Source organism: Schistocerca americana, chromosome 1 (genome assembly GCF_021461395.2).
Source record: "Schistocerca americana isolate TAMUIC-IGC-003095 chromosome 1, iqSchAmer2.1, whole genome shotgun sequence".
NCBI classification, from domain to species: Eukaryota; Metazoa; Arthropoda; class Insecta; order Orthoptera; family Acrididae; genus Schistocerca; species Schistocerca americana.
Genome location: NC_060119.1, coordinates 506,353,820 through 506,379,419, shown reverse-complemented (window position 1 = coordinate 506,379,419; position 25,600 = coordinate 506,353,820). Strand labels below are relative to the sequence as shown.

At 43.8% G+C, this 25,600-nt stretch overlaps 1 protein-coding gene across 1 annotated transcript in view; it reads right to left on the bottom strand.

Moving 5' to 3' along the window:
* LOC124624337 overlaps nt 1–25,373 on the bottom strand; it is a 558,871-nt gene extending 533,498 nt beyond the window's left edge. Inside the window, exon 1 of the mRNA XM_047149100.1 lies at nt 25,034–25,373. Within this exon, the coding sequence (XP_047005056.1) occupies nt 25,034–25,094 (61 nt within the window). The 5' untranslated portion in view covers nt 25,095–25,373. The remainder of the gene's footprint in view (nt 1–25,033) is intronic.
* Nucleotides 25,374–25,600: the final 227 nt, after the last annotated feature.

Sequence of the window (25,600 nt, the reverse complement as noted above, 5' to 3'; positions counted from 1 at the left end):
ACAACTCTGTGGCCCATGAATTAGGATGAAAGCTTGACTCTCAAGACTTGCAGCTACAAAGAGACAGACACTGAAGTGCGTGCTTGTAATTTTCCGCGCTTATTCCGTAAAAGGGAAGACGTCTAAGCCACTTAGTTTTTCAGGAATTTCCACACAGAGGCTAGCGCCACTTGTATCAGAGTGCTCAACGTGCAACATGGCGTACAGCTGTGTTCCAGTGAGCGCTAAAGTTTCGCTTCGTTCGTTCAGAGTCGAGCAAATAACGAGGATGCTACAGTGCAATAAGACGTCGGTTTAGCAAATAGATGCAAATTTAACTTACATATCGCACGAAAGGAAATTTTCATTTAGTTACTGTAGACCTGAAGGTACTTTACAAGAAAGTGTGAAGCTTTAAAACTGGGGTATTGTGCTGGATTAAAATCTTCTTACAGTGGGATGGGAGAGTGTTGTATCTCGGAACAATTACCAGACTTTCGCCAATAGCCAGCCAGGTAACAGAAGTTAAACACATGGGGTGATTCAAAAGCCATCTCCCATAGGATAAATTCAGTATTAGTGGAGACAGCAAAAACTACAACCACCACACCGCCAGAAGAATTAGGTAGAACGTAATGTGTGGCCAATATAATGAATTTCGCCTCCTCAGAACATTCGTACTTCCGTTGTAATGTTAGATTCCGTATAAATTTCGGCCTACCTTAATTTTTATGCTTAAATTGTATATTCCCCTTCTAAAGACAATTTTGAATATATTTGATCATTAAAACACGGTTTACCTGCTAATACAATTCTATTTTTCATACTTATCCATTTATCAGCATCGATCTTGTACCACGAAAATGAGTCAAAAACCACTTTACAGTGAAACTGATATTATTACGCTTTAGTTTTCATGGAAACAAAATTTGTTTTAATTACTAATTTTTATAATTTTATAATCGATAATTCAATCGACAGTTACACAAGGGCTGGAAGCTGATAGTTCTATATTGTCAAAATTTTTCAACCTTCATTATTAATTACTGAGGTTGCGGTCGCCAAACATCGTCCGGCGGGACGCTTGCGGCTCGAATCAGGCATATGCGCGGCACGCGATTCTCATCCGTACTCCATCGTAACATTCATTTAGCAGCAGCCGAATCTAGTAAGTCAGGTAACAGTAAGAGTTTCGTAAGAGTCTCATAAATCTTTATGCAAACAATTATGTCCCGAAAATGTTCATAAATTATATCTGGAAAGTAATTTCTATTAAAATGGTCATGACAAAATTCATGTGAACTACTTCCTGTTGTAGAAGTATCTGGAAGCTACGTACGTAATACTTACAGAAATTTTAGAAGCCAAGCGCACTGCAATAGTTTCAGTTATTGTCGACATTGGTGAAAGTCACTATCAAGTTCTTTGGGTTGTGTTGAAATGTTGCACAATGCATCTGCTCAACAAGTTGTCAAGAATTTATGAATAAATACTGATGATGTCAAAAAGCAACGACATTCCTGTGACTTTTACTGAAACAGAAAAGAAACCTTGGACTTATTAATTTTAAATTATAAACAGGAACCGACACCCTAGGCAACGAGATACTCACAGCAACATTTATCTGCCAGTATAACGTTCCTGGCCTTATGAAATTAAACAAACGTTCACAATAGTTAATTCAATGTAGGATATTTACTTTCCGTACTCGACGAATATTTTGATAGTAAGAAATATCCAACATTATACCACACATGAAGATTTCCTCATCGATCCCATGTACACTGGTGTCCAAAATTAAAGTAATAAACGATACTTTCGGCAAGGTTGAGTTTATTTTGCCACAAAACAGTATAAACAGTTGATAGCAAAGTACAAACCACATAAATAATAAAGAACGTAAACAACCGTAACATCATGATGATAATTGGTTTGGAGGACGCTTAACTGCACGGTCATCAGCGCCCGTACAAAGTCCCAATTTTTACACAGTCAAAACTAGCCACGGTCGAAAATGGCGATGATGAAATGATGAGAACAACACAAACACCCAGTCCCAGGACAGAGAAAATCCCCAACCCGGCCGGCCGCTGTGGCCAAGCGGTTCTAGGCGCTTCAGTACGGAACAGCGCTGCTACTACGGTCGCAGGTTCGAATCATGCCTCGGGTATGGACGTGTGTGATATGCTTAGGTTAGTTAGGTTTATGTAGTTCTAAGTCTAGGCGACTGATGACAGATGTTAAGTCCCATAGTACTTAGAGCCATTTGAACCATATTTTCCCCAACCCGGCCGGGAATCGAACTCGGGACCCGGTGAGCCAGAGGGAGCAACACTTGCCACTAGACCACGAGCTAACTGCAACATACATAACAGTAAACAAAATTGTTCTTCGTTTTTTCCATCTTAACGGGTTTACACACACACTTCGACAACTTGTTAACGTGCTCAGTAAGGGATATCACAATCTCTGACAGCAAGATAGGCCTGAAAACGATGGGACATGCTGTGAATGATATCGTCAATCTCATATTGAGGCAATAACGAGAGTGGTTGATGGATGCTGACGTGATGCAACCAGGTGCGTCGCAGACAAATTCTGTGGGATTCAAACCGGGAGAGCGAGCACGCCACGACGTATGTGCAATATTTTCAACTCTCAAGAAAACATCAACTACTCACACTCTATGAGGGTGAGCACTATCGTCCATGAGCACAGCAGTTAAACCTTGCCGATTCACCCGTACAATTTCATGAAGAAGTGCTCGAGTGGTCAACATAATCCCATTAGGGATCGTCCTCGATACCGATCTTTTTCCACAATGTTTGGTTCCTGAAATCGTGTTCCACGTTCCCTCCACATACTAACTCGTCCAGACCAAATCGGGCTCATCCGTGGGAGGAACATTGGTCCACTGTACGACCGTCCAGGTAACACGTTGACGACTCCAATCTAGCCATTCCCTTCTGTGAAGACGCGTCAGAGGTACACGGACAGAAGGTTAAAAAATGGCACTGAGCACTATGGGACTCAACTGCTGAGGTCATTAGTCCCCTAGAACTTAGAACTAGTTAAACCTAACTAACCTAAGGACATCACACACATCAATGCCCGAGGCAGGATTCGAACCTGCGACCGTAGCAGTCTCGCGGTTCCAGACTGCAGCGCCTAGAACCGCACGGCCACTTCGGCCGGCCGTAAAGAAGGTATCCGACAGAAAACGCCAGTATGCCAAAGACTTCTGTATAGCCTTTACTTCGATACAACGCTTTTACTGGATGCTGAGAGGTCAGATGCCAGATGCCGTGCAATACTAAGGCGGTAACGTTGTCCCCTTACGGCCAAATAACGGTTCTCTCTTTCTGATGCCACATGTGGTCGGCCCTGCCACGATCGTTGGGATACAGTTACGGTCTCTATAAACTCTGGCCACACCCGGTAAACAACAAAATGATTCACATTAACCCATCTGGCCACATCAGTTTTCCATTGTCCTGCTTCCATTCTTTCTTTGGCTCTTCATCGCAGAGAGCCCAGTAGTCGTATTTTCTGTGCCAAACTGCAGGGTCTGTGACTGCGTACACAGCTACTTTGGATGTGGGACTACCCAGCAAACACCCCCAGTTTGATAGATGCTCTGACATCATGGTTGGCGTAGTCGTCCATTGACCAGAATGCCATCTGCTGTGCAGAACACGATTGTACAGACAGTGGACAGTTTGTACGATTATATCGTGAATTAGATACAGGTCGAGGAAATAGCTGTTTGTTGCTTTAATTTTGGACACCAGTGTATTTTAACGGAACGTTCACCGCTGCACGCTGCAGACAGTATCTTGACGAAGCATTACCACCCTATTTGGTCGAGCTGCCTCTCGAACGTGGACGTAGGTCTTCCAACAGAATGGCGCACGTACAAACTTCATTCCAAACGTCCACCGATTCCTGGATGATGTTCTTCCTGGGAGTTGGGCTGATAGACGGGGTCCGGTGGAATGGCTACCTATTTTTTCCCGTGTGAGCGCATGAAGCCTACAGGTACGGGAACACACCAAGAGCATTAATTAACCCGCAGGACAATACCACCAGAGCCGGCACAGAAATACAACAGCGACGTTACGGCCAGTGTCCAGCAGTGTCCTTCGTCGTGTTCAGTTGTGCCATCAGCAGCATGGTAATCAGTTGTGAACACATTCTTCACTAGAGGTATGTGTGAACAACTGATCGGGTGGTGGTTGTATAGTACTCTTTCAGATCCTCCAGATCGCCTTTGATGTAACATTTTGATCGTACCAAAGCACGTCTTTAGCATGCGTTCGTCTCTTGGTATTTCCACTGTCTCCACTAATGACGACTTTGTCCTACGAGCCAAGATCATTACATTCCAACGTAGATTTTATCCTAGGGGACATGGCATTTGACCAACCCTGTATTTTCTTATTCCATTTTAAGACCGTAGCATTCACTAATTTTGCGCTGAAGACTTTTTTTCAATTCACAAACAAAGTCCCTAAAAGTAAGGATTTTCCCAATGCGAAAAAAATTATGCTTATCCATTACGGATATTTTAGAACCGTGACTTTATATTGAATGTAAATAAGTTATACACAACTTCAACCAGTCACTTTTTTCAATTATAATGCTTTATTGCATGAACCGGTTTTCGAACCTTTTCAGGTTCATCTTCAGATGGTTTCGGGAGGATCCGGGAAGTTACATCATTACTGATAGTAGCATAATGCTGGGTGCTGGTTCTATGGCAGAAAGATGGGTCACACTTTAGTGTATCGCCATGACTATATCTTATCTGTCAATATGGATGTAAATTTAGTTTTTACTTACTGCGACAGTATAGGCGGCTTTTTTCGTGTCTGTCTGCCTCCAGTTTGATGTCCAGTTCACACAAACTATATTAGTTTACGCTTTGACAGTGACACTTTTCCAGCGTCCAGCATGCGCTTTACAACTTTTGCTTGTAACAAAGATCTTGATAGAAAGATATGGCATAGGCCTACTTTGTACTGAGATGTAATTTGTTGTTCTTTACATGTGTTAAAGTCGATATAAGGGCACGTATTTTAATCAGAATGGCGATAACATGAGAGCATAATATAAAATAAATGAATAAATTACTACGAGAACAAATTTCAGGTGATCTGATATCTTATTTCTACCTGTATATTACAGGCAGTTTTTTTAATACATGAATCCCAAGGAATCAATAATACAGAATTATTGTATCTGCAGTGAGGAGTCATACAGACAGCTGCACCTGACTGCAGATACAATAACTCTGTATTATTGATTCCTTGGGATTCAGGTATTAAAAAAAAAAAACTGCCTGTAATATACAAGTAGAAATAAGATATCAGATCACCTGAAATTTGTTCTTGTAGTAATTTATTTATTTATTTTACCTTGTGCTCTCATGTTATCGCCATTCTGATTAAAATGCGTGCCCTTATATCGACTTTAACACATGTAAGGAACAACAAATTACATCTCTGTACAAAGTAGGCCTATGCCATATCTTTCTGTCAAGATCTTTGTTACAAGCAAAGTTGTAAAGCGCATGCTGGACACTGGTAAAGTGTCACTGTCAAAGTGTAAACTAATATAGTTTGTGTGAAAGTGTTCTGGACATCAAAATGGAGGCAGACAGACACGAAAAAAGCCGCCTATACTGTCGCAGTAAGTAAAAACTAAATTTACATCCATATCGACAGATAAGCTATAGTCATGGCGATACACTAAAGTGTGACCCATCTTTCTGCCATAGAACCAGCACCCAGCATTATGCTACTACCAGTAATGATGTAACTTCCCGGATCCTCCCGGAACCATCAGAAGATGAACCTGAAAAGTTTCGAAAACCGGTTCATGTAATAAAGCATTATAATTGAAAAAAGTGACTGGTTGCAGTTGTGTATAACGTATTTACATGAGAAAAAAATGTTCCAAGGTATAACATGGGTATGAACTCAGGATCATACATTCTGCTTTAGAAATGTCACAATCGAGAAGATCATCTAAATACCTTTTTAATAGTCTGTTTGTTACATTACTACTCTTCCAGGCACCAGTAATCAGTAAATGAAATCAAATTAAGTAAGTTCAAAAAGCAATAACAAGTTTAATACATTTTGAAATTGGAGGCATTGGAAACTAACACAACTCTCCGCTTTCAAGACACGTGAATTATTATCATATTAAAAGTACTCAGTTCAGGTGCAAACGTCAAATTTCCATTACAGAAGAGCTACTTCCTATTCAAGGGGTACGATCGACGAAGTATGGCCTAAACGTCCATGGATTGTAAAATTATTTTGAAAAATATATAGAACTTTAATCACCATAAAGTTCTGTAGCTGAAGAATTTACATTTTTTCCAAATAGCTTTAATATATTATACGGCACTTAAATGTGTTGAACTAAAAAAAAATTACTAGCGTTCCGCAATAGACAGCCACATCTCTTAGAGTAAAAACTAATTAGGGCGGCCACTGGTGCGCATTTCTTAGTGTGATTGTAAACTTGATCACTAAATTGAAGTACCTAACGGGAAACATGATGTGTACCTAGGTACACTGTCCTCAACGTACAGCACTTCCCATCTCTCCTGACTGGTTTCATACGACCCGCCACTGATTCCTCTCCTGTACCATCATTTTCTTCTCAGACTAGTACTTACAGCCAACATCCTCAGTTATTTGTTGAATTTATTCAAATCTTTGTATTCCTCTACAGTCTTTACCCTTTAGAGCACCAACTAGTTCCATGAAAATTATTCCTGACGTATTAACAAATGTGCTATCATTCAGATCCCTTTTGTTACCACTGTTTTCCATATATTCGTTTCCTCACCGATTCTGCGGAGAACCTGCTCATTCCTCATCTAATCGCTCCATCTAACTTTCAACATTCTTCTGTAGCATCACATCTCAAATGCTTCGATTCTCTCCTCTTCCGGTTTTCCCGAAGTCCATGTTTCACAATTCTGCAATGCTGTGCTCCAAAAGTAGATTCTCAAAAATTTATTCCTCAAATTAAGGCTTATGTTTAATATTAGTTTTCTCTTGGCTATGAATTCCCCTTTTGCCAAGGCTAGTCTGTTTTTATGTCTTCCTTGCTCCGTCCATCATGGGTAATTTTGGTTCGAATAAGCATAATTCATCTACTTCATGATCCCCAGTTCTGATGTTTAGTCTCTCGCTGTTATAATTCCTGTTAATTCTCATTAGTATTGTCTTTATTCCATTTACTCTGTTCCACATTCTGTATTAGACTGTTCATTTCATTCAACAGGTCCTGTAATTCTTCTTCACTTTCATTGAGGATGCAATGTCATTAGCGAATCGTAACATTGATATCCTTTCACCCTGAATTTTAATCTCGTCTTTGAACCTTTCTTTTATCTCCATAATTGTTTCCTCGGAGTATAGACTGAACAATAAGGGCGATGGACGACAACACCGTATTACATCCTTTATCAGAGCACTTCGCTCTTGATCTTGCTTAACCACCTATTCATCGTCAGTGGCTTTTAGTTTTTTTTTCCTTTTTTTCCCTTGTTATCTTGTCCGTCGTTGCCTTCGTTGAAGCCGGCAGGTGTGGCCGAGCGGTTCTAGGCGCTTAAGTCCGGAACCGCGCTGCTGCTGCTACAGTCGCAGATGTGTGTGATGTACTTAGGTTAGTTAGGTTTAAGTGGTTCTAGGAGACTGTTGACCTCAGATGTTAGGTCCCATAGTGCTCAGAGTCATCTGAACCATTTGAAAATTTGTTGAATGTTTCATTTCTTCACATATTAAAATTGATAACAGCAGACATTGTCATCTTGTCTTATACTTTACACTAGTCGCGTGACGGTTACATATGAAAATATTAGCACTTCGTTGTAAATCATCACAATATAAAAGCTGTATAAGAAAAGCTGACAGTTGAGGGTATGTCATGTATAACGCGACTGAATTTATACATACTTGAAGCTTTTCCCTTGGTTTGAGAATAAGAAATAACAAGTAAGTCATGCATCAATTAGCAGTATCGGGGTAAGGATTCGAGCACTCAGTTACAGCAATGAAAGATTAACCACACCATGCAATATCGTTCTCAAACGCCGCCACATGGAGTTACTGAGGTACTGCCCATTCACGTGGAGCGGTAATCGGATATGAACACAAACATTAGAGGCAGAAGTCTCGGAAATATCGAGGCCATAATACACTGAAGCGACAAAACATTCGTATAGGAATGCGTATGCAAATACAGAGATATGTAAACAGGCAGAATACGGCGCTGAGGTCGGAAACACCTATAAAGCACTACAGGTGCCTGGCGCAGTTGTGAGGTTGGTTACTGCTGCTACAATGGCAGGTTATCAAGATATGAGTCTGAACGTGGTGTTATAGTCGGAGCACGAACGATTGGTCACAGCGTTTCTTAGGTAGCGATGAAGTGGGGATTTTCCCGTACGATCATTTCACGAGTGTACCGTGAATATCAGGAATCCACGTCGTGTTGCGGCACTTCCGCCTCTAGCGGGGGCCGTACACGATATTATTCAGGTGTACCACTTTCTTTGGCTCTTCAGTTTAGCTGTAGCGATAATCCAGGTGAGATCGCAAGGTTTATATAAAGATCGAAGAGCAGCAATATTTAACACACTATTCAAGAAAAAGCTGTGAACTGCAATATTTTTCTTTATCCTAAGGACGCCATCTATTTAAAGAAACGAAAGAAAGTTAGAGTTCAGTGTGCCATCAACTACGATATCATTACAGCAGTAGCTCAGAGGCGTAAGCTGAAGGAAATTGGTCACTCCTTTTCAAAGTCACCATCCCATATTTTGCCTTTATCAGTTTATGGAAACTAAGTAAAACATAGATCTAGGTGTGCATAAGCGACTAATTCCAATCCATCCTTAATTCGAGTCTAGTGTCTTAGCTAGTCGCGCCGCCTCATTTGGTGGAACTGAGAACGAACGTTTGAACGGGCCAGTTCAACAAGCCCTTTATTGTTGTCGAACCAAGGGAAAATTTCCTGTGAATCTGGTCAGTAGCATTACCATACCGTTGTAGTAAAATGTCCAATTCTAAACTGTTGTCACAGTGTGGCTTGCGTGGCTGAGTATAAAGTGCCTTCATAAACTGTGAGTTTATTGTTCTATTAATCAAAACTAATGTTTTACAGCACATTGCGATCAGTAATTACTGCCTCTGAACAGAAAAATTTTTCCTCACATTACAATCAGTAAATTTCACATTCTCTACAACAAACCCGGTAACTATCGTTGGTCTGGAATTCGTTAGATCCATAAACGCCCATTACAGTGCCAAAATACGTACCGCGTTACCCAATACTCATGGAACCTGCTGATCCAGAGACAAAAGACGATTTTGTAGCCTTCTGCCAGATTAAAGCAAAGTGCCTCGAATCTGCGCTATTGAATTTTACAGACAATTTTCTTACCAACTGTCATCAGGGCACGACTCGCAATCCACCCTAATAGTGAGTAAATTCATTGTCTGCAAAAGATGCAGTTCCACACGGTCACACAGTGAACAACATACGAGCGTATGGGATACCACAACAAATGCGTGGCTGTACACGTTTCTGGTAAACGGAACACGGCATGTAATTCTGAGCGGAGACGAGTCATCGGACTCCAAAATAACTTCGAGCGTCCCCCAGGGGAGTGTTACAGGACCATTACTTTTCACAATATATACAAATGTAGAATTGACCTAGTACACAGGGTCGGACTTCCTGTTAGGCTATTCACGATGATGCCGTTGTATACAGAGAAGACACGACACTAGAAAATTGTAGTGTAAAACAGGAAGACCTGCAGAGGATTAACGCTTGGTGCAGGGGGTGGCAGCTGACCATCAGCATAAACAATTGTAACGTACTGCCAATACATAGGCAGACTGGATCAGCAAAAGCATCCAAAAGAGACAGTGTTGCAGAAAATACCCTCTGCGACACACCGTAAGGTGCCTTGCTGAGTTTAGATGTACATACAGAAGTAGAATGATGTGTAAGATGTGTGTGAAATCTTATGGGACTTAACTGCTAAGGTCACCAGTCCCTGAGCTTACACACTACTTAACCTAAATTATCCTAAGGACAAACACACACACCCATGCCCGAGGGAGGACTCGAACCTCCGCCGGGACCAGCCGCACAGTCCATGACTGCAGCGCCTTAAACCGCTCGGCTAATCCCGCGCGGCAGTAGAATGTAATATTCCACATTTGACTATCGTACCTGACTCATTCTGTCTGAAAGATGCAAAATAGCACACACTACCCTTAAGTATAGGTCACACATTCTACAAGGTATGCAATTTTTATGTCATTCCAAGTGACATCGTGTGCTTATGTTTGTGCCCAACAACACCCTCACCCATCACATCTCTGTGGGTCGTTCCGTATTTACTTTCAGTACCTGAACATCAACTGAGGTTCACTGAAATATCTGTCAAAGATATCTGCTTACACGTTCATACAGTAAGCTGCGGAGTTTAATGATGTACCACTACACTGGCAAGCGTCGAGGCAAAAAAAACATACAACATGTCGCTGAATGTCACTGGAGATTCCTAATACATCTATACTGAGGTGGAAAAAGTCATGGGATACCTAATATCATGTACCACCTCATTTTGTCCGGGGTAGCGCAGCAACTCAACGTAGCATGGACTCCACAGTTCGTTGGAAGTCTCATGAAGAAATATTGAGCCATGCTGCCTCTACAGCCGTACAGAATTGGGAAAGTGTTCCCTGTGCTTGTGCACGAACTGACCTCTCGATTACGTCGCGCAAATATTCGATGGGATTCATGTAGGGTGATCTGTGTGGCCAAATAACTCTCTCCAGTTGTCCGAAATATTCTTCAAACGAATGGGAAACAGTTGTGGCCCTGTGAGATGACACCTTATCATCCGTACAAATTACATCTTTGTTTGGGAACATGAAGCTGCAAATGGTCCCCAAGTAGCCAAACATAGCCATTTCCAATCAATGATGGGCTCAGTTGGTCCAAAGAACTCATGTCATTTAATGTAAACGCAGCTCACACCACTGTGGAGCCACTGCTAGCTTCCACAGTGCCTTGTTGGCAGTTTGGGGCCATGGTTTTGTGGGGTATTCTCCACTCTCAAACCATTCCATCAGCCCTTACCAACTTAAATCCGGACTCATCTGACAAGGCCACGGTTTTCCAATTGCCTAGGGTTCAAACGATATGGTCACGGGTCCAGGAGAGGCGCTAAAGGGGATGTCTTATCGTTAGCAAGACTCCCGCGTCGCTCGTGTGTTGCATACTCTATTAACGCTAAATTCCGCCCCACCGTCCTAGCTTACATTTTCTTCGTACGTGCCACAATGATTTCTGCGTTATTTCATGCAGTGTTGCTTGGCTGTTATAGCTAAAAACTCTACACAAATGCCGTTACTCTCGGTCGTTAAGTGAAGGCCACTGTGCTGTCGGCAAGTTCTTGACTATGGATTACGGAATATTGAATATCCTAAGGATTTCCAAAATGGAATGTTCCATCCATCTATACAATGCGATCAGACGTATCCAGACACGTGGCTGAAAATAACTTACAAGTTCGTGGCGTCCTCCATCAGCAATGCTGGAATTCTGTAAGGTGTTGGCCCGCCCTTAGCCTTGATGACAGCTTCCACTCTAGCATGCACACGTTCAATCAGGTGCTGGAAGGTTTCTTGGGGAATGGAAGCCCATTCTTCACGGAGTGTTGCACTGAGGAGAGGTATCGACGTCGGTCGGTGAGGCCTGGCACGAAATCGACGTTACTAAACTTTCCAAAGGTTTTCTACACGATTCAGGTGAGGAGTCTGTGCAGGCCAGTCCATTAAAGGGATGATATTGTCGTGTAACCTCTCCGCCTCAGGCCGTGCATTATAAACATGTGCTCGATCGTGCTGAAAGATGCAATTGCCACTCCTGAATTGCTCTTCAACAGTGAGAAGGAAGAAGGTGCTTAAAACGTCAACGCAGGCCTTTGTCGTGATAGCGCCACACGAAACAAGGGGAGAAACACCCTCCAAGAAAAACACGACCACACCATAACACCACCGCCTCTGAAATTTACTGTCCACTACATACGCTGGCAGTTGACGTTCACCGGGCATTCGGCATACCCACACCCTGCCATCGGATCGCCACATTCTGTACGGTGATTCGTCAAACCACATAAAGTTTTTACACTGTTCAATCGCCAAATGTTTATGCTCCTTACACCAAGCGAGGCATCGTTTGGCATTTACCGGCGTCATGTATGGTTTATGAGCTGCCACTCGACCATGAAATCTAAGTTTTCGCACCACCTGCCTAACTGTCACAGTACTTGCAGTGGATCCTGGTGCAGTTTGGAATTCCTGTGTGATGGTCTGGATAGATGTATGCCTATTACACATAACATCCTTCTTGAACTGTCGGCTGTCTCTATCAGAAAAAGACGAGGTCGGCCTGTACGATTTTGTGCTGTACGTGTCCCTACACGTTTCGACATCACTATCACATCGGAAACAGTGGACCTAGGGATGTTTGGGAGTGTGGAAATCTCGCTTACAGACGTATGACACAAGTGACTCCCAATCACCTAACCATGTTCGAAGTCCGTGAGTTCTGCGTAGGGCCGTGTTTTCCTCTCTCACAATGTCTAATGACCACTGAGATCGCTGATATGGAGTACCTGCAGTAGGTGGCAGCACAATGCAGCAAATATGAAAAACATGACGGCATCGGATACTTTTGATCACTTAGTGTATCTCTACCTACCAATCCGTGTTCAAAGTCTGTTAATTCCGGTCATGCAGTCATAATCAAGTCGGAAACTTTTCAAATGAATCACCTGGGTACAAATGACGGCTCCGTCAATGCACTGCCCTTTTGTACCTCGCGTACGAGGTGCTATCGCCATCTTAATGTGTGTACATCGCTCTCCCGTAACTATTGCTACCTCACTTTATTACCTGCTTGATTTGGAGGTAGTAACGACAACAAAACAAATGAGTCGTACCTCAGACTGAAGGAGCATATTTATTATATGCTAACAGGTCCGAGAGTTAGTACATTCTGGAATCGATACTGACAGTCTAGGTGTTACTTTAAAATGCTTTTGGCTGTTGGCCACTAAAACAGAAAATCCAGATATCATAGAAAATAACGAAATTATATACATTTCACTTGTGCAGATTAATAGGAGGAATAAACTTTTAATTTTAAGTGATCTGGAAGCTATGAAATGCGAAATTTAGAGCACGTTGCTAACAGCGCTGGAAGCAACAACGCCTCAAATCAAGCGGGGCTTGGAGTCGAACTGAACTTTGATGCCTCATACGGGTATTCACTATGTTTCTTCAACTCCAGGCCACCGGTAAGCAGTCGCAGTGACTAGCGAATGGTGGCGAGAAAACATCATAGCGACACAGAACCAAATGTTTTTAATGGATGAGAGGTCCAAACAACCCGATGACCAGAGCTTTAGTCGAATTACACCCTCTATATGAGGCATCTCGGGATATCATGGGCATCGGACAGCCGTGTATCTAGCTAATAGAGACGAGACCTATTCGGAAAGTAAGGTCCACTCGGTCGCAGACTGGAAACCACCGTGAAAATCAAAAATATTTTATTTCCAACAGTTGCCTACACCTTCCAGCTGCTTCTTTACCTAGTCGCCGCTCCGATTATGACATTTTTCATAGCGTTTTACCAGCTTTCCTATCATCATACAGTACGGGCCATTAAAATTCCTACACCAAGAAGAAATGCAAATGGTAAACGGGTATTCAATGGACAAATATATTATACTAGCATAGATCCTGAGAAATCGGTATCAAGAACAACCACCTCTGGCCGTAATAACGGCCTTTATACGCCTGGACATTGAGTCAAACAGAGCTTGGATGGCGTGTGCAGGTACAGCTGCCCATGCAGCTTCAACACGATACCACAGTTCATCGAGAGTAGTGACTGGCGTATTGTGACGAGCCAGTTGCTCACCCACCATTGATCAAACGTTTTCAATTGATGAGAGATCTGGAGAATATGCTGGCCGAGGCAGTAGTCGAACATTTTCTGTATCCAGAAAGGCCCGTTCAGGACCTGCAACATGCGGTCGTGCATTATCCCGCTGAAATGTAGGGTTTCGCAGGGATCGGTTGAAAGGTAGAGCCACGGACCGTAACACATCTGAAATGTAACGTCCACTGTTCAAAGTGCTGTCAATGCGAACAAGAGGTGATCGAGACGGCACCAATGGCACCCCATACCATCACGCGGGGTGATACGCCGGTATGGCGATGACGAATACACGCTTCCAATGTGCGTTCACCGCAATATCGGTAAACACGGATGCGACCATCATGATGCTGTAAACAGAACCTGGATTCATGCGAAAAAATGACGTTTTGCCATTCGTGCACCTAGGTTCTTCGTTCGTACACCATCGTAGGCGCTCCTGTCTCTGATGCAGCGTCAAGGTTAACCGCAGCCACAGTCTCCGGCTGATAGTCCATGCTGCTGCAAACGTCGTCGAACTGTTCGTGCAGATGGTTGTTGTCTTGCAAACGTCCCCATCTGTTGAATCAGGGATCGAGACGTGGCTGCATAATGCGTTACAGCCATGCGGATAAGATGCCTGTCATCTCGACTGCTAGTGATACGAGGCCGTTGGGATCCAGCACGGCGTTCCGTATTACCGTCCTGAACCCACCGATTCCATATTCTGCTGTCATTGGATATCGACCAACGCGAGCAGGAATGTCACGATACGATAAAACGCAATCGCGATAAGCTACAATCCGACCTATATCAGAGTCGTAAACGTGATGGTACGCATTTCACCTTCTTACACGAGGCACCACAACAACGTTTCACCAGGCAACGCCGGTCAACTGCTGTTTGTGTATGAGAAATCGGTTGGAAACTTTCCTCACGTCAGCACGTTGTAGGTGCGCCACCGGCGCCAACCTTGTGTGAATGCTCAGAAAAGCTAGTCATTTGCACATCACAGCATATTCTTCCTGTTGGTTAAATTTCGCGTCTGTAGCGCGTCACCTTCGTGGTGTAGCAATTTTAATGGCCTGTAGTGTAGGAGCAAGCCGCCTGTGCTTCCTCACAATTCTTTAAGCTTGTCTACAGCTCGTTGTCTGTGCCTGAACGTTGTTTTCGTAGCTAGCGGTTCATGTAAGTAGAGATGAAGCTCAGGAAGAGTCAATTAAGGGCGCTGTTGTGGGTGATCAAACATTTCCCATCGAAAACGCTGCAGGAGACTCTTCATTACGCCCTTCAGAGTGCGTCTGAGAATTTTCATGTGAAAGGAAATGTGTGACAGTCGTGCTATGTGGGCTGAATGCCATCAGGCGAAATGTCACACCAGGACTTCGCACCTGGTGGGACATATTATATTTCTAAGCATCTTAACGTGCTCACTGTGCACTCAGAACTGAAAAAAAAGTGAGGTGACGCGATCGGCGGGCATACTGGAGACACTGCAGAAGCAATTGTGAAAAGCTTCAGCGGATTTTCACTGTGTGGTTTCCATTTCGCACCCTGTTGGACCTTACTCTCCGAATAGCCCTCGTAGCATCACGGAGAACTCGAAAATAGGGGACTGCTGACGACTTACAGGCTACGTGAAAAAGAGGTGATCTTATAGTGTACCCAAACGGGCCGTATACAATCGCCCCGGCTGCTGGACACGTATGAAAATGGCGAAAGCAATTTGACAACTTTCATTATCCTCGGAGCCTCCACTCAAGGTACCCTCATCTTGATGCACGCAGAAACGGGACTCGTCTGAAAAAGACGTGACGCCACTCCTGTGTATAGTTTCGACATTGTGCGCACCGCAATTGATGCAGTTCTTTCCGCTGTTAAGAGAAGCTGAACGAAGGCTGCTGTGCTGTCCTTGGTGCTCCAAATGTCAGTGCGATGTCTTTTTGCAGAGAATCCCAGTTCCTGACTAGATACGTGCCGTTGCATCACCAACCGAGTAATATGTATGTCCCCTCGGGCGTCATTCACTGAGGGCGCTGTGATCCTCCTTGGGTTTGAGTAAGGCCCTCCTGAACCCATCGACTCCATATTTGCTCCCACCAAGAGCAGCATTTTCACTGAAACGACAAACATAGGCCAATATCCCGCTGCTTTCGAATTTTAACGTTCCACCTGGTGTCTTTACCGGCTCGCGGCATCCAACATACCCCAACGATTAGTGAACGAGAAATTTTGCTGCGTGACCTTTCCTTACAAGCAAAATATAGATAACATTAATTGTTTCTACTGTGAGCGGATACGTTGAAATGCTGTTACAGTGCCTGAAGAAAAATGTGAAGCAGTCAGAAGACACTGCCGGGTGTCAATGTATCATCGCTCATGTACAATCCACTGGCAGAGAAGGAAACGCATTTCTTTATGATTGGTGCAACGGGTACTAGGGTATGGTTGTCTTGTTCTTGTTTAATATTGTTACGAGGACTGTTAGGATATAGGAGTGTGAACAGCGTCAGATACTGAGTAATCACTATAAAGGGCAGAGATATGCCACGAATTCGTCTGAGACAGAGTTACTAAGTTCTTACAGACACTGAAAGGAGCCTCACTGTGTGTACCCGTTTGTCCGGCTAGTCGAATCGTGCAGTGTTCAGATCCAGATGTGACGGTCGCCCAGTGTTGGAGTGCACAGGGACTAGACGGCAGGCACACTCGTCGTCAGGTTTCCGATCGACAACGTCTGACCACAACAAGGAAGGAGTCCCGTGTTGTGTAACCCATGACAACGTCACCATTTACATCTCCGCCTGCCATCTGAGGACGTATCGTTCCTGACGAATCGCCACCTCTCTAAGTGGTGAATGCTAAATTAAAAGCAGACTGAATTACGTATTCCGTTGTCTGACCTTTCGGTTTCCAGTTACGAGCAGAACCACTGGTCCACGAAGATTAACTTTTCTCATCAATGGACTGCCTACAACATTCCCTGTCATCCCGCAAAGATTCGCAGAAAATTACCATTCCATGTGCCTCAAACAAACGAGTGCGTTTGGAGCGGCGCAGTGACCGGGAAGCATGGGCTGTTGATGAGTGGTGACGCACTGTGGTCAGTGTTACATAGCGTCGCGGTTCTGCACAACCTCGACAGACCCAACACCAACCTGGCGAGGTAGAATTATTATAGTGGTTTGGAATGGCACAGCCGTGTTGCTTTTGGTTCAAATGGTTCAAATGGCTCTGAGCACTATGGCACTTAACTTCTAAGGTCATCAGTATCTTAGTCCGCAGCTCGTGGTCTTGCGGTAGCGTTCCCGCTTTTCGTCCACGAGGTCGCGGGTTCGATTCCCGGTCGGGTCAGGGATTTTCTCTGCCTCGTGATGACTGGGTGTTGTGTGATGTCCTTACGTTAGTTGGGTTTAAGTAGTTCTAAGTTCTAGGGGACTGAAGACCATAGATGTTAAGTCCCATAGTGCTCAGAACCATTTGAACCACCCCCAAAAACATACGTTTTTCATATTACATACATTGAGCTGATGCCCACCGCCAGGTACTCTATACCAGTGACCTCAATAGTCATTATACATCGTGAGAGAGCAGAATGGGGCCCTCCACGGAACTCACGGACTTCGAACGTGGTCAGGTGATTGGGTGTCAGTTGTGTCATATGTCTGTACGCGAGACTTCCATACTTCTAGGCCTCCCTAGGTCCACTGTTTCCGATGTCATAGTGAAGTCGAAACGTGAAGAGAAACGTACTCAAGGAATCGTACAGGCCGACCTCGTTTGTTGACTGACAGAGACCACCGACAGCTGAAGACGGTCTTAATGAGTAGTAGGCAGACATCTACCCAGACCATCACACATGAATACCAAACTGCTTCAGGATCAACAGTTAGGGGGGAGGTGCAGAAACTTAGATTTCATGGTCGAGCGGCTGCTCATAAACCATACATCACGCCGGTAAATGCCAAACGACGCCTTGCTTGGTGTAAGGAGCGTAAACGTTGGACGACTGAACAGTGGCAAAACGTCGTATGGAGTGACGAAACGCGGTACACAATGTGGCGATATGATGGCAGCGTGCGGGAAAAGCGAATGTCCGGTGAATGTCATCTGCCAGCGTGTGTAGTGCCAACAGTAAATTTCCGAGGTGCTGCTGTTATTGTGTGGGCATGTTTTTCATCATGGAAGCGACTTGCATCCCTTGCTGCTTGGCGTGACACTATCACACCACAGGCCTACATTATGATTTAAGCACCTTCTTGCTCCCCTCTGTTGAAGAGCGATTCGGGGATGGCGACTGGATCTTTCAGCACGATCGAGCGCTTCATAACGCACGGCCTGTGGCGGAGCGGTTACCCGTCAATAACATCCCTGTAATGGACTGGCTGATCTGAATCCTCTAGCACGCCTTTGGGATGTTTTTGAACGCCGACTTAGCACTTCGTGAAGAATAGGCTGCCATTCCCCGAGACATCTTCCAGCAACTGACTGAAGCCCCGCGTGGTAGCCGCGTGGTCTCAGGCCTCTTGTCACGGTCCGCGCGGCTCTCCCCGTCGGAGGTTCGAGTCCTCCATCGGACATGGTTGTGTGCGTTGTTCTTAGCGTAAGTTAATTTAAGTTAGATTAAGTAGCGCGTAAGCTTAGGGACCGACGATATTAGCATTTTGGTCCCATAAGATCTTACCAGAAATTAAAAAAAAATAAATAAATATCTGATTGAACGTATGCCTGCGAGCGTGGAAGCTGTCATCGAGGTTAAGGATGGGCCAACCCCATACTGAATTTCAGCATTACAGTTGGAGGGTGCCACGAACTTGTAAGTCATTTTCAGCCTGGAGTCCGCATACTTTCGATCACATAGTGTATAATAAACTCTGAATGATTTCGAATGGTATCATGGTCATAGCTAAAAACGACCACCTACAGTCATCTTCCTGAGACAAAACCCACATTTCAAATGATCTACTAACGACTGCGCTGGGCTCAGGATGATGAGCAATGTGATGAGCAACTGGTTGCTGTCACAACCGTAGAGAGCGTTTATCTGTACGAAACAAGTATGGCTGCCGGCATCTTCAGTCGACTGTCCTCTGCAGCGTTTTTCGTTACTTTCTTAAGAAATGTCGAACACAGGTGCTGGCGTATAGCGGCATAATGGATTATTTAGCGTAGAATAGTGTTGTGGACGAGAGTTCCACCTAGTTTGTTCTTCGCACACTGCCTGTGAGCTCGTAGTTGCACACAGGCAGTCGACTAACAGTCCAAAAGCTGGAAGATTTCCTAACAGACGTGAGAACGAAGAGTATAGGCTGTAGCCACAGACATGCACGGTGCCAGACAACGTCGATAATCGAATAGGAGAAACGGCCACATATGCTGTACTGTTAACGTCCTCTTCGTATTCGTGATCTCAGCCGTAGTATGATGGGCTCTTTCCTTTTCTTACCCCACAGAAGCAGCTTATAAGGACAACAGACTAACAAGTCCTACTGCTGTGCGCTATTGTTACGAACATCGCACGCTGACCAAGGATTCACACATAACCACCAATACCAACGTCGTCATCACCATTATTATGTAAACTTATGTATACCTTATGTCCTTCAGCTATAAGCATAAATGTAACTCCTGCGTATGTTATGTCATTCTATAAGAACGTCAAATTCGTATTTATTTCTTGGAATCCACCCAAGAACATTCTCAGCCCATCGCCCATTTACTGTAGAGGCTAAATATCTCAACCACCTGCATTTCAATTTCATGGCGGTCGTAATTACTTCTTCGACTCCAGTCTAATACATACACCGTACTTTAAGTAACAAATATTCACCTCTAATCTTCAAGACTGAAGGTACTTCTACGCTCCAAGTATCCACCGACTACACCCTAGGAAAGAAACGTAAGAAAAAAATCCTCCAGAAATAGTGGCTTTCAGTGGGACAGGATATTTTTGGGTTATTCGGTAATAATTATTTTGCAACGTACTCAACTTCTTAGTTTTGAGCTCTTTCTCTGACATTCTGCCTTGTCGTAACGGTAGAGACGTTCCTCCGCAGTAATATAGAAATTCTCTTATTAGCAAGAATGTAAAATATTCCGTTACGTAAGTGCGGCAAACTTTATTACGAAAATCGCAGTTACGCAGCTACGTTATTGGCTGAATACGTGGAGACCTGTGTGCTATTCATTAAACAAGAGAAATAAAATATTTCAACTAAAGTCCGCTTGAAGTCACGTAATTTAGTCTGCAAACACGGCTACTGCTAGAGCTACGAAATCAGACGATAGTTAAGAGAAACAAACTTACGTCTGTGGACAGTAAGTGAGGTCCACCACACGTCAGCAGAGTACACTCGTCAGGCAAATAGCTGCCGACGGGAGCAGGTGACGACCTGAAGTGGTATCTATCTTGGCGTTCAGGGCTCCAGATGCGTTTTCTCAATGGCAGACGTCTGAGAGTTAGAAACTGGTTATGGAAGAAAATTTCTTCAGTAGTATGTCATGGAAAATGAGTAGCTATCCTAGTGTAAACCCAAATTCTCAACCGAATTTATTGCTGCGTAAGATCTTGCCATATTCTTCATATTCATCCACCATCCCTGCAATTCTTTTAATCATCGTCGTCATCATCACCATCATCACATGTACGGCAGAACACATTAGCTTGCTCAGAAAAATTACTTAAGCTAAAAAGTTACACATGCCGAGCTCGCAAATGTAATTAACGAGGAAATATTAAGTTATAAGCTACACGAAGCGTAATCATGTTAATGTTCGCAAGTATTTAATGAACAGAAGACGAAAAAAAAAGTAACAGGCTGGCAAGAGTCTTAACCAACAATATATTTTTTTATTAAGTTATGGATTTAGTAACTTGCTTTGGCTGATTCCCTAAAGCAAATGCCATAACAACGCCTATCATGGAGACAATGAATTATGAAGGGCATTGCAGAAAATACTCTGAACGATGAGACAAAACTATTTCCGAATGTGTGGCATTGCTCTCAATATTTCATAAATCTGAACCACTCGTAAGATCTTGTACTGTGACTATATTTCTGTTAGGAAGCATATAGAAAAGATGACTGCTGTGACTGAAATTTACTCTTAAGTTGCGATCGTAAGTCTGTCTCAGTGAAATGGTGTATCAAACGGTTCAAATGGCTCTGAGCACTATGGGACTTCACTTCTGAGGTCATCAGTCCCCTAGAACTTAGAACTACTTAAACCTAACCAACCTAAGGACATCGCACACATCCATGCCCGAGCCAGGATTCAAACCTGCGACCGTAGCGGTCGCGCGGTTCCAAACTGTAGCGCCTAGAACACCTCGGCCACTCCGGCCGGAAATGGTGTACCATCTGCAATGGTTTGCAAGAGCAGTCCTAAAAGGATGTGTAGTAGCAATTTACGGCATGGACACTTTATAAGCCGGCCGCGGTGGCCGTGCGGTTCTGGCGCTGCAGTCCGGAACCGCGGGGCTGCTACGGTCGCAGGTTCGAATCCTGCCTCGGGCATGGGTGTGTGTGATGTCTTTAGGTAGTTAGGTTTAAGTAGTTCTAAGTTCTAGGGGACTTATGACCTAAGATGTTGAGTCCCATAGTGCTCAGAGCCATTTGAACCATTTTTGACACTTTATACGTTGGCAAGAAAGATGACCCAACAGCGACAGTGCTTTACTCGCAAAGTCGCTTAAAATAGTCACTTGAAAGACGACATAAGGGATAGCTCACCTTCAATGAACTCGATACCAATGAAGTCATAGAAGTTCTCAAAGAGCAAAAAATTGAAGTGGAAGAATGACTTAAACGTAACGAGTGTAAAATACTCCTTTATGGCTTGTTCGGTTTGCTTTGGTGTGTACAATTAACTAGTTGGCCCTGACTTCAGTATTAAAGTCTGAAGAGTCTTGCAAGATTTCAATATTGCGTGATAACCACTAAAGGAAAAAATTAGTGTTGATAAATTATCCATTTTTTAAAAAAAATAACTGATGAGTTCTTGACAGACAGAGGGCAAAAAGTTATTCTGTTCGATCTATGTCTCTTCCACCTCCCTTCGTCCGTCCACTACTCTCTCTCCTTCTTCCCCTCTCTCTCTGTGTCGCTCACACACTCTCACAAGAACTCACAGAGGCGATTTTTCTTCTAACTGAAAGTGAGGTGGACAAACACTGTACAGCATTACTTGTTTACAAACCTAGTTGCGAAATAAAAGTAAGAGAAGCACAATTAGGAGTAAATTGCTTGACCTACGACTAATGCTGAAATTGTACGGAGAAACGAGTATTGTCCCGTAGTGTCAAGAGTGTTAACACTTTTTTCCTACCCCTTATATTGAAGCAACAATGAATGCTTCTGTTACGCGGAAGTACTTTACGTAGAGAGTTCAAGAAATTAGGTATGTCGGAGTGTATTGACACTTTGTCAATATCTGCAGTGAAACGTTTCCCAACAAAGATGAAAATTGTGTGGCTTCTGGTACAGCGTAAATTTCGCATCGTTACTCGTAGTACGCGACAGAACGACAGAAAGTGTGCTTTCACAGCTATTTTATCTTTTCTAGCAATTTTGATCTCCTCAAAAGTTATAGCCTTTGTATTTGAAACATTTGTTTTATTCTGAAAAATAGTATTTGTGAAATTAGCCATATAGACAGTATCAGTCACACAAACGCTAGCGCGCGCGCGCGGGCGCGCGCGCGCCAACACGCACACACACACACACACACACACACACACATACACACACACACACACACACACACACACACACACACACACACACACAAAGAAAACAGAAATGGATCAATGTTGTTACCATTATGCTTCATATGAAAGTAGTTGAGGAAGTTACAGAGTCTAGCAACTGTTTTGAATTATTTCTTTGTCTGGAATTAATCGATTAAGTTTTTGATATCTTTCACTTTCAGTCTGTACTATCACCTATGCAAATCAACACATTATTCAATGATAGTATCCGCAAGAACAAAGTAGGTAATGCCACGGCTCCTATTAGGCTTCGTCAGATAGTGACACATTCTGGGGTGAATGGGGCATCACGCACCGCCAGAGCTACTCCCGGAAACCTCAGAAAAAGTGTTCAGATTTTCAAACTGGTGAAACGAAGGAGAAATACTTGTCCATGGATCATATATGAACTGCCTTTTCTTTCTGCTGACGCTATACGGTGTGAATCTAGTGCAGGCAAAGGCGAAGGTACTTACCAGTCAAGTTTGAATATACGCTTGAAGATCAGTGCCGAAGAAAATGTAAAAGAAACACTTTAGAGTGAAAGTAGGAAAATTTCAGCAAGAGCTGGCAACACCAGATGAAAGACGTTTGTGCTTCGAGGACGACAGGTAAAATAAATTAAGATGACGGTATCAACGACCTGAACAGATTTCGTAAACCACACACGGGATTTTGAAACTCAAGGTTCGAATTATGGCAGTGAAACCTAGCTAATTCATATGAAAATGATGTAAAATTAGAGGATTTTTACTATGATCAAAGATGAATGTTAGGATTTAATAGAACAGGCTGGAAAAAAATTAATTAAGCAACAGGGTGAATAAGAAGATACAATTATGAAGATGACGTAGGGGCGACTGTAACATTTAGTACTAGCTCTTTGCTGAGTTCCAAGAGATCTGAAACGACCGGACCGACGCCTAGACTGAAGGTACGTCAGAAAGAATACAGTAATAACATGCATCTTTCAGCCGTAAGCAATGATGCACGGGAAGGTCTACGCTAGACTTTTATCCAGTGGCATATGTCAAATTTTTCATCATGATGATAGAATCGTTTAAAAATAGCATTTGGTAAAGTAGCCCTACAATCATCTTTGTGTATATCTGAGACCTCGGAACCACATGACTAAGTCTGAATCAGTTGAACTCAACTGAAACCCGCTGTGTAATCTTTTCTTCTATACAGAATGGAGATGGCATACTCGTACCTACCTCGTGTGGCTGTGATGAAATGCTGATCATTTGCATATCCAAGCCTGTAGTCCACATTATGTCAGTTAGGCGTTTTTTGCATGCCGTCTTCTTGCTATTGCAGTTTTAATGCCAACCAGTGTAATTGCTGCACATGGTTATAGCGGGCGGAAGACCCGTGGTCTGGCACAAGACACGTGGTCTACCGGATAATGTCTTCGAGGCCACAACTGATCTACTTCGCTATTACTCTCACGAGTGGAGGGCTATGCTCTGATATAGTTACTTCGCTCTAAAGGTCGTGTATCAATCGTTGCGGTTTCAGCAGCAATGTACGTTAAAGGATCTCACGTGACGATTGGCAACGAGGGCGTTTATTACATGTGCAACTTTTTATTCACACTCACCATATAAATCTCGATGCAGCTCCCAAATCCATACACGTACAGTCTAACCAAAACAAGTAGTTAGGCTCACTTTTTTCAGTACACTTAAAGCAATGAGACGTCTATCTAGGTATTATCACAGAGAATTTAGAAACCTGAGTTTAAATTTATACTTTGAAATTACTGTTATGTGGATACATGCATGTGTGTGTTGAGTACGTACACAGCGTCGGCGTATTCACATCACATGCCGTCGATACGGGACTCAAGTTAACAACGCCACTTTTATGGGGTGCATCCATGAGGAAGGGGCTGACAAACGGGTCTCACATTTCGCAGTTTTTATTGGAAGATATTTCACTATTAAACTGAGACAGTCACGTGTACGAGTAACTATATTCTTATTTTGCCATACTCTCTAACCACATTATAAAACGTATAATTATTACATCAGTTGTTAGGTATGTGGTAGTTTCAGTACCTCGGTGGAAAAGTATATTATTCACTGTAATGCTAGATAGTTGATGTTATGCAATTAGTCGGTAACATTACACGATTTCCGATTTATTTCAGGTCTGATCTACGTATTGTTGCCTTATTAAGATATGGGTGCGAGTTTTTAAAACACGTCGTGGACGATAGAGAAATGACGTGCTTTTGCATGTTTTCATGCGGCGTGCGCAACTTACCTGGAGCAGGTGTGACGCTCCCGAGCAGCCCAACCACCAGAAGGGCGTCACGAGGCCACATGTCAGAAGCAGACCAAGCGGAGGAGTGACTCGATCTCTATCAGTCAGAACTCGTCAGAAAACCGCCCTGTCCGGTCGACAGCGTCATTTCGGTGTTCTACCGCCTGCCTGCATCCGCTCGCCACACGTCAGGCGTAAAGCAACACAGTTAGTGACGTGACGTCGGTGGAAAACACCTGCTGTGACGTCAGCTACGAAAGCTGCGCGCGTCCTCGCAGAGACGACCACGTGCCGACGGCCTCACCAGCGGTCGGCGCCGCAGTGACCGCTCCGCTGCGATCGCAGGCGGCGCTGTGTCGCCGGCCGCCGCGGCGCTCGCACCAAGTGCCGGCTGCGTGCGCAGTGCGCATGCGCGCAGGTACGACGCTGGACGGCGTCACTCTCCTCCTCTCGCCGTTTCTGTCTCTCTCCCTCGCTCCCTCTCTTTCCGCTCTCTCTCTCTCTCTCTCTTTCTCTCTCTCTCTCTCTCGACATTTTTTCTACCACTGGTCTGCCCGTTTCGGAGAG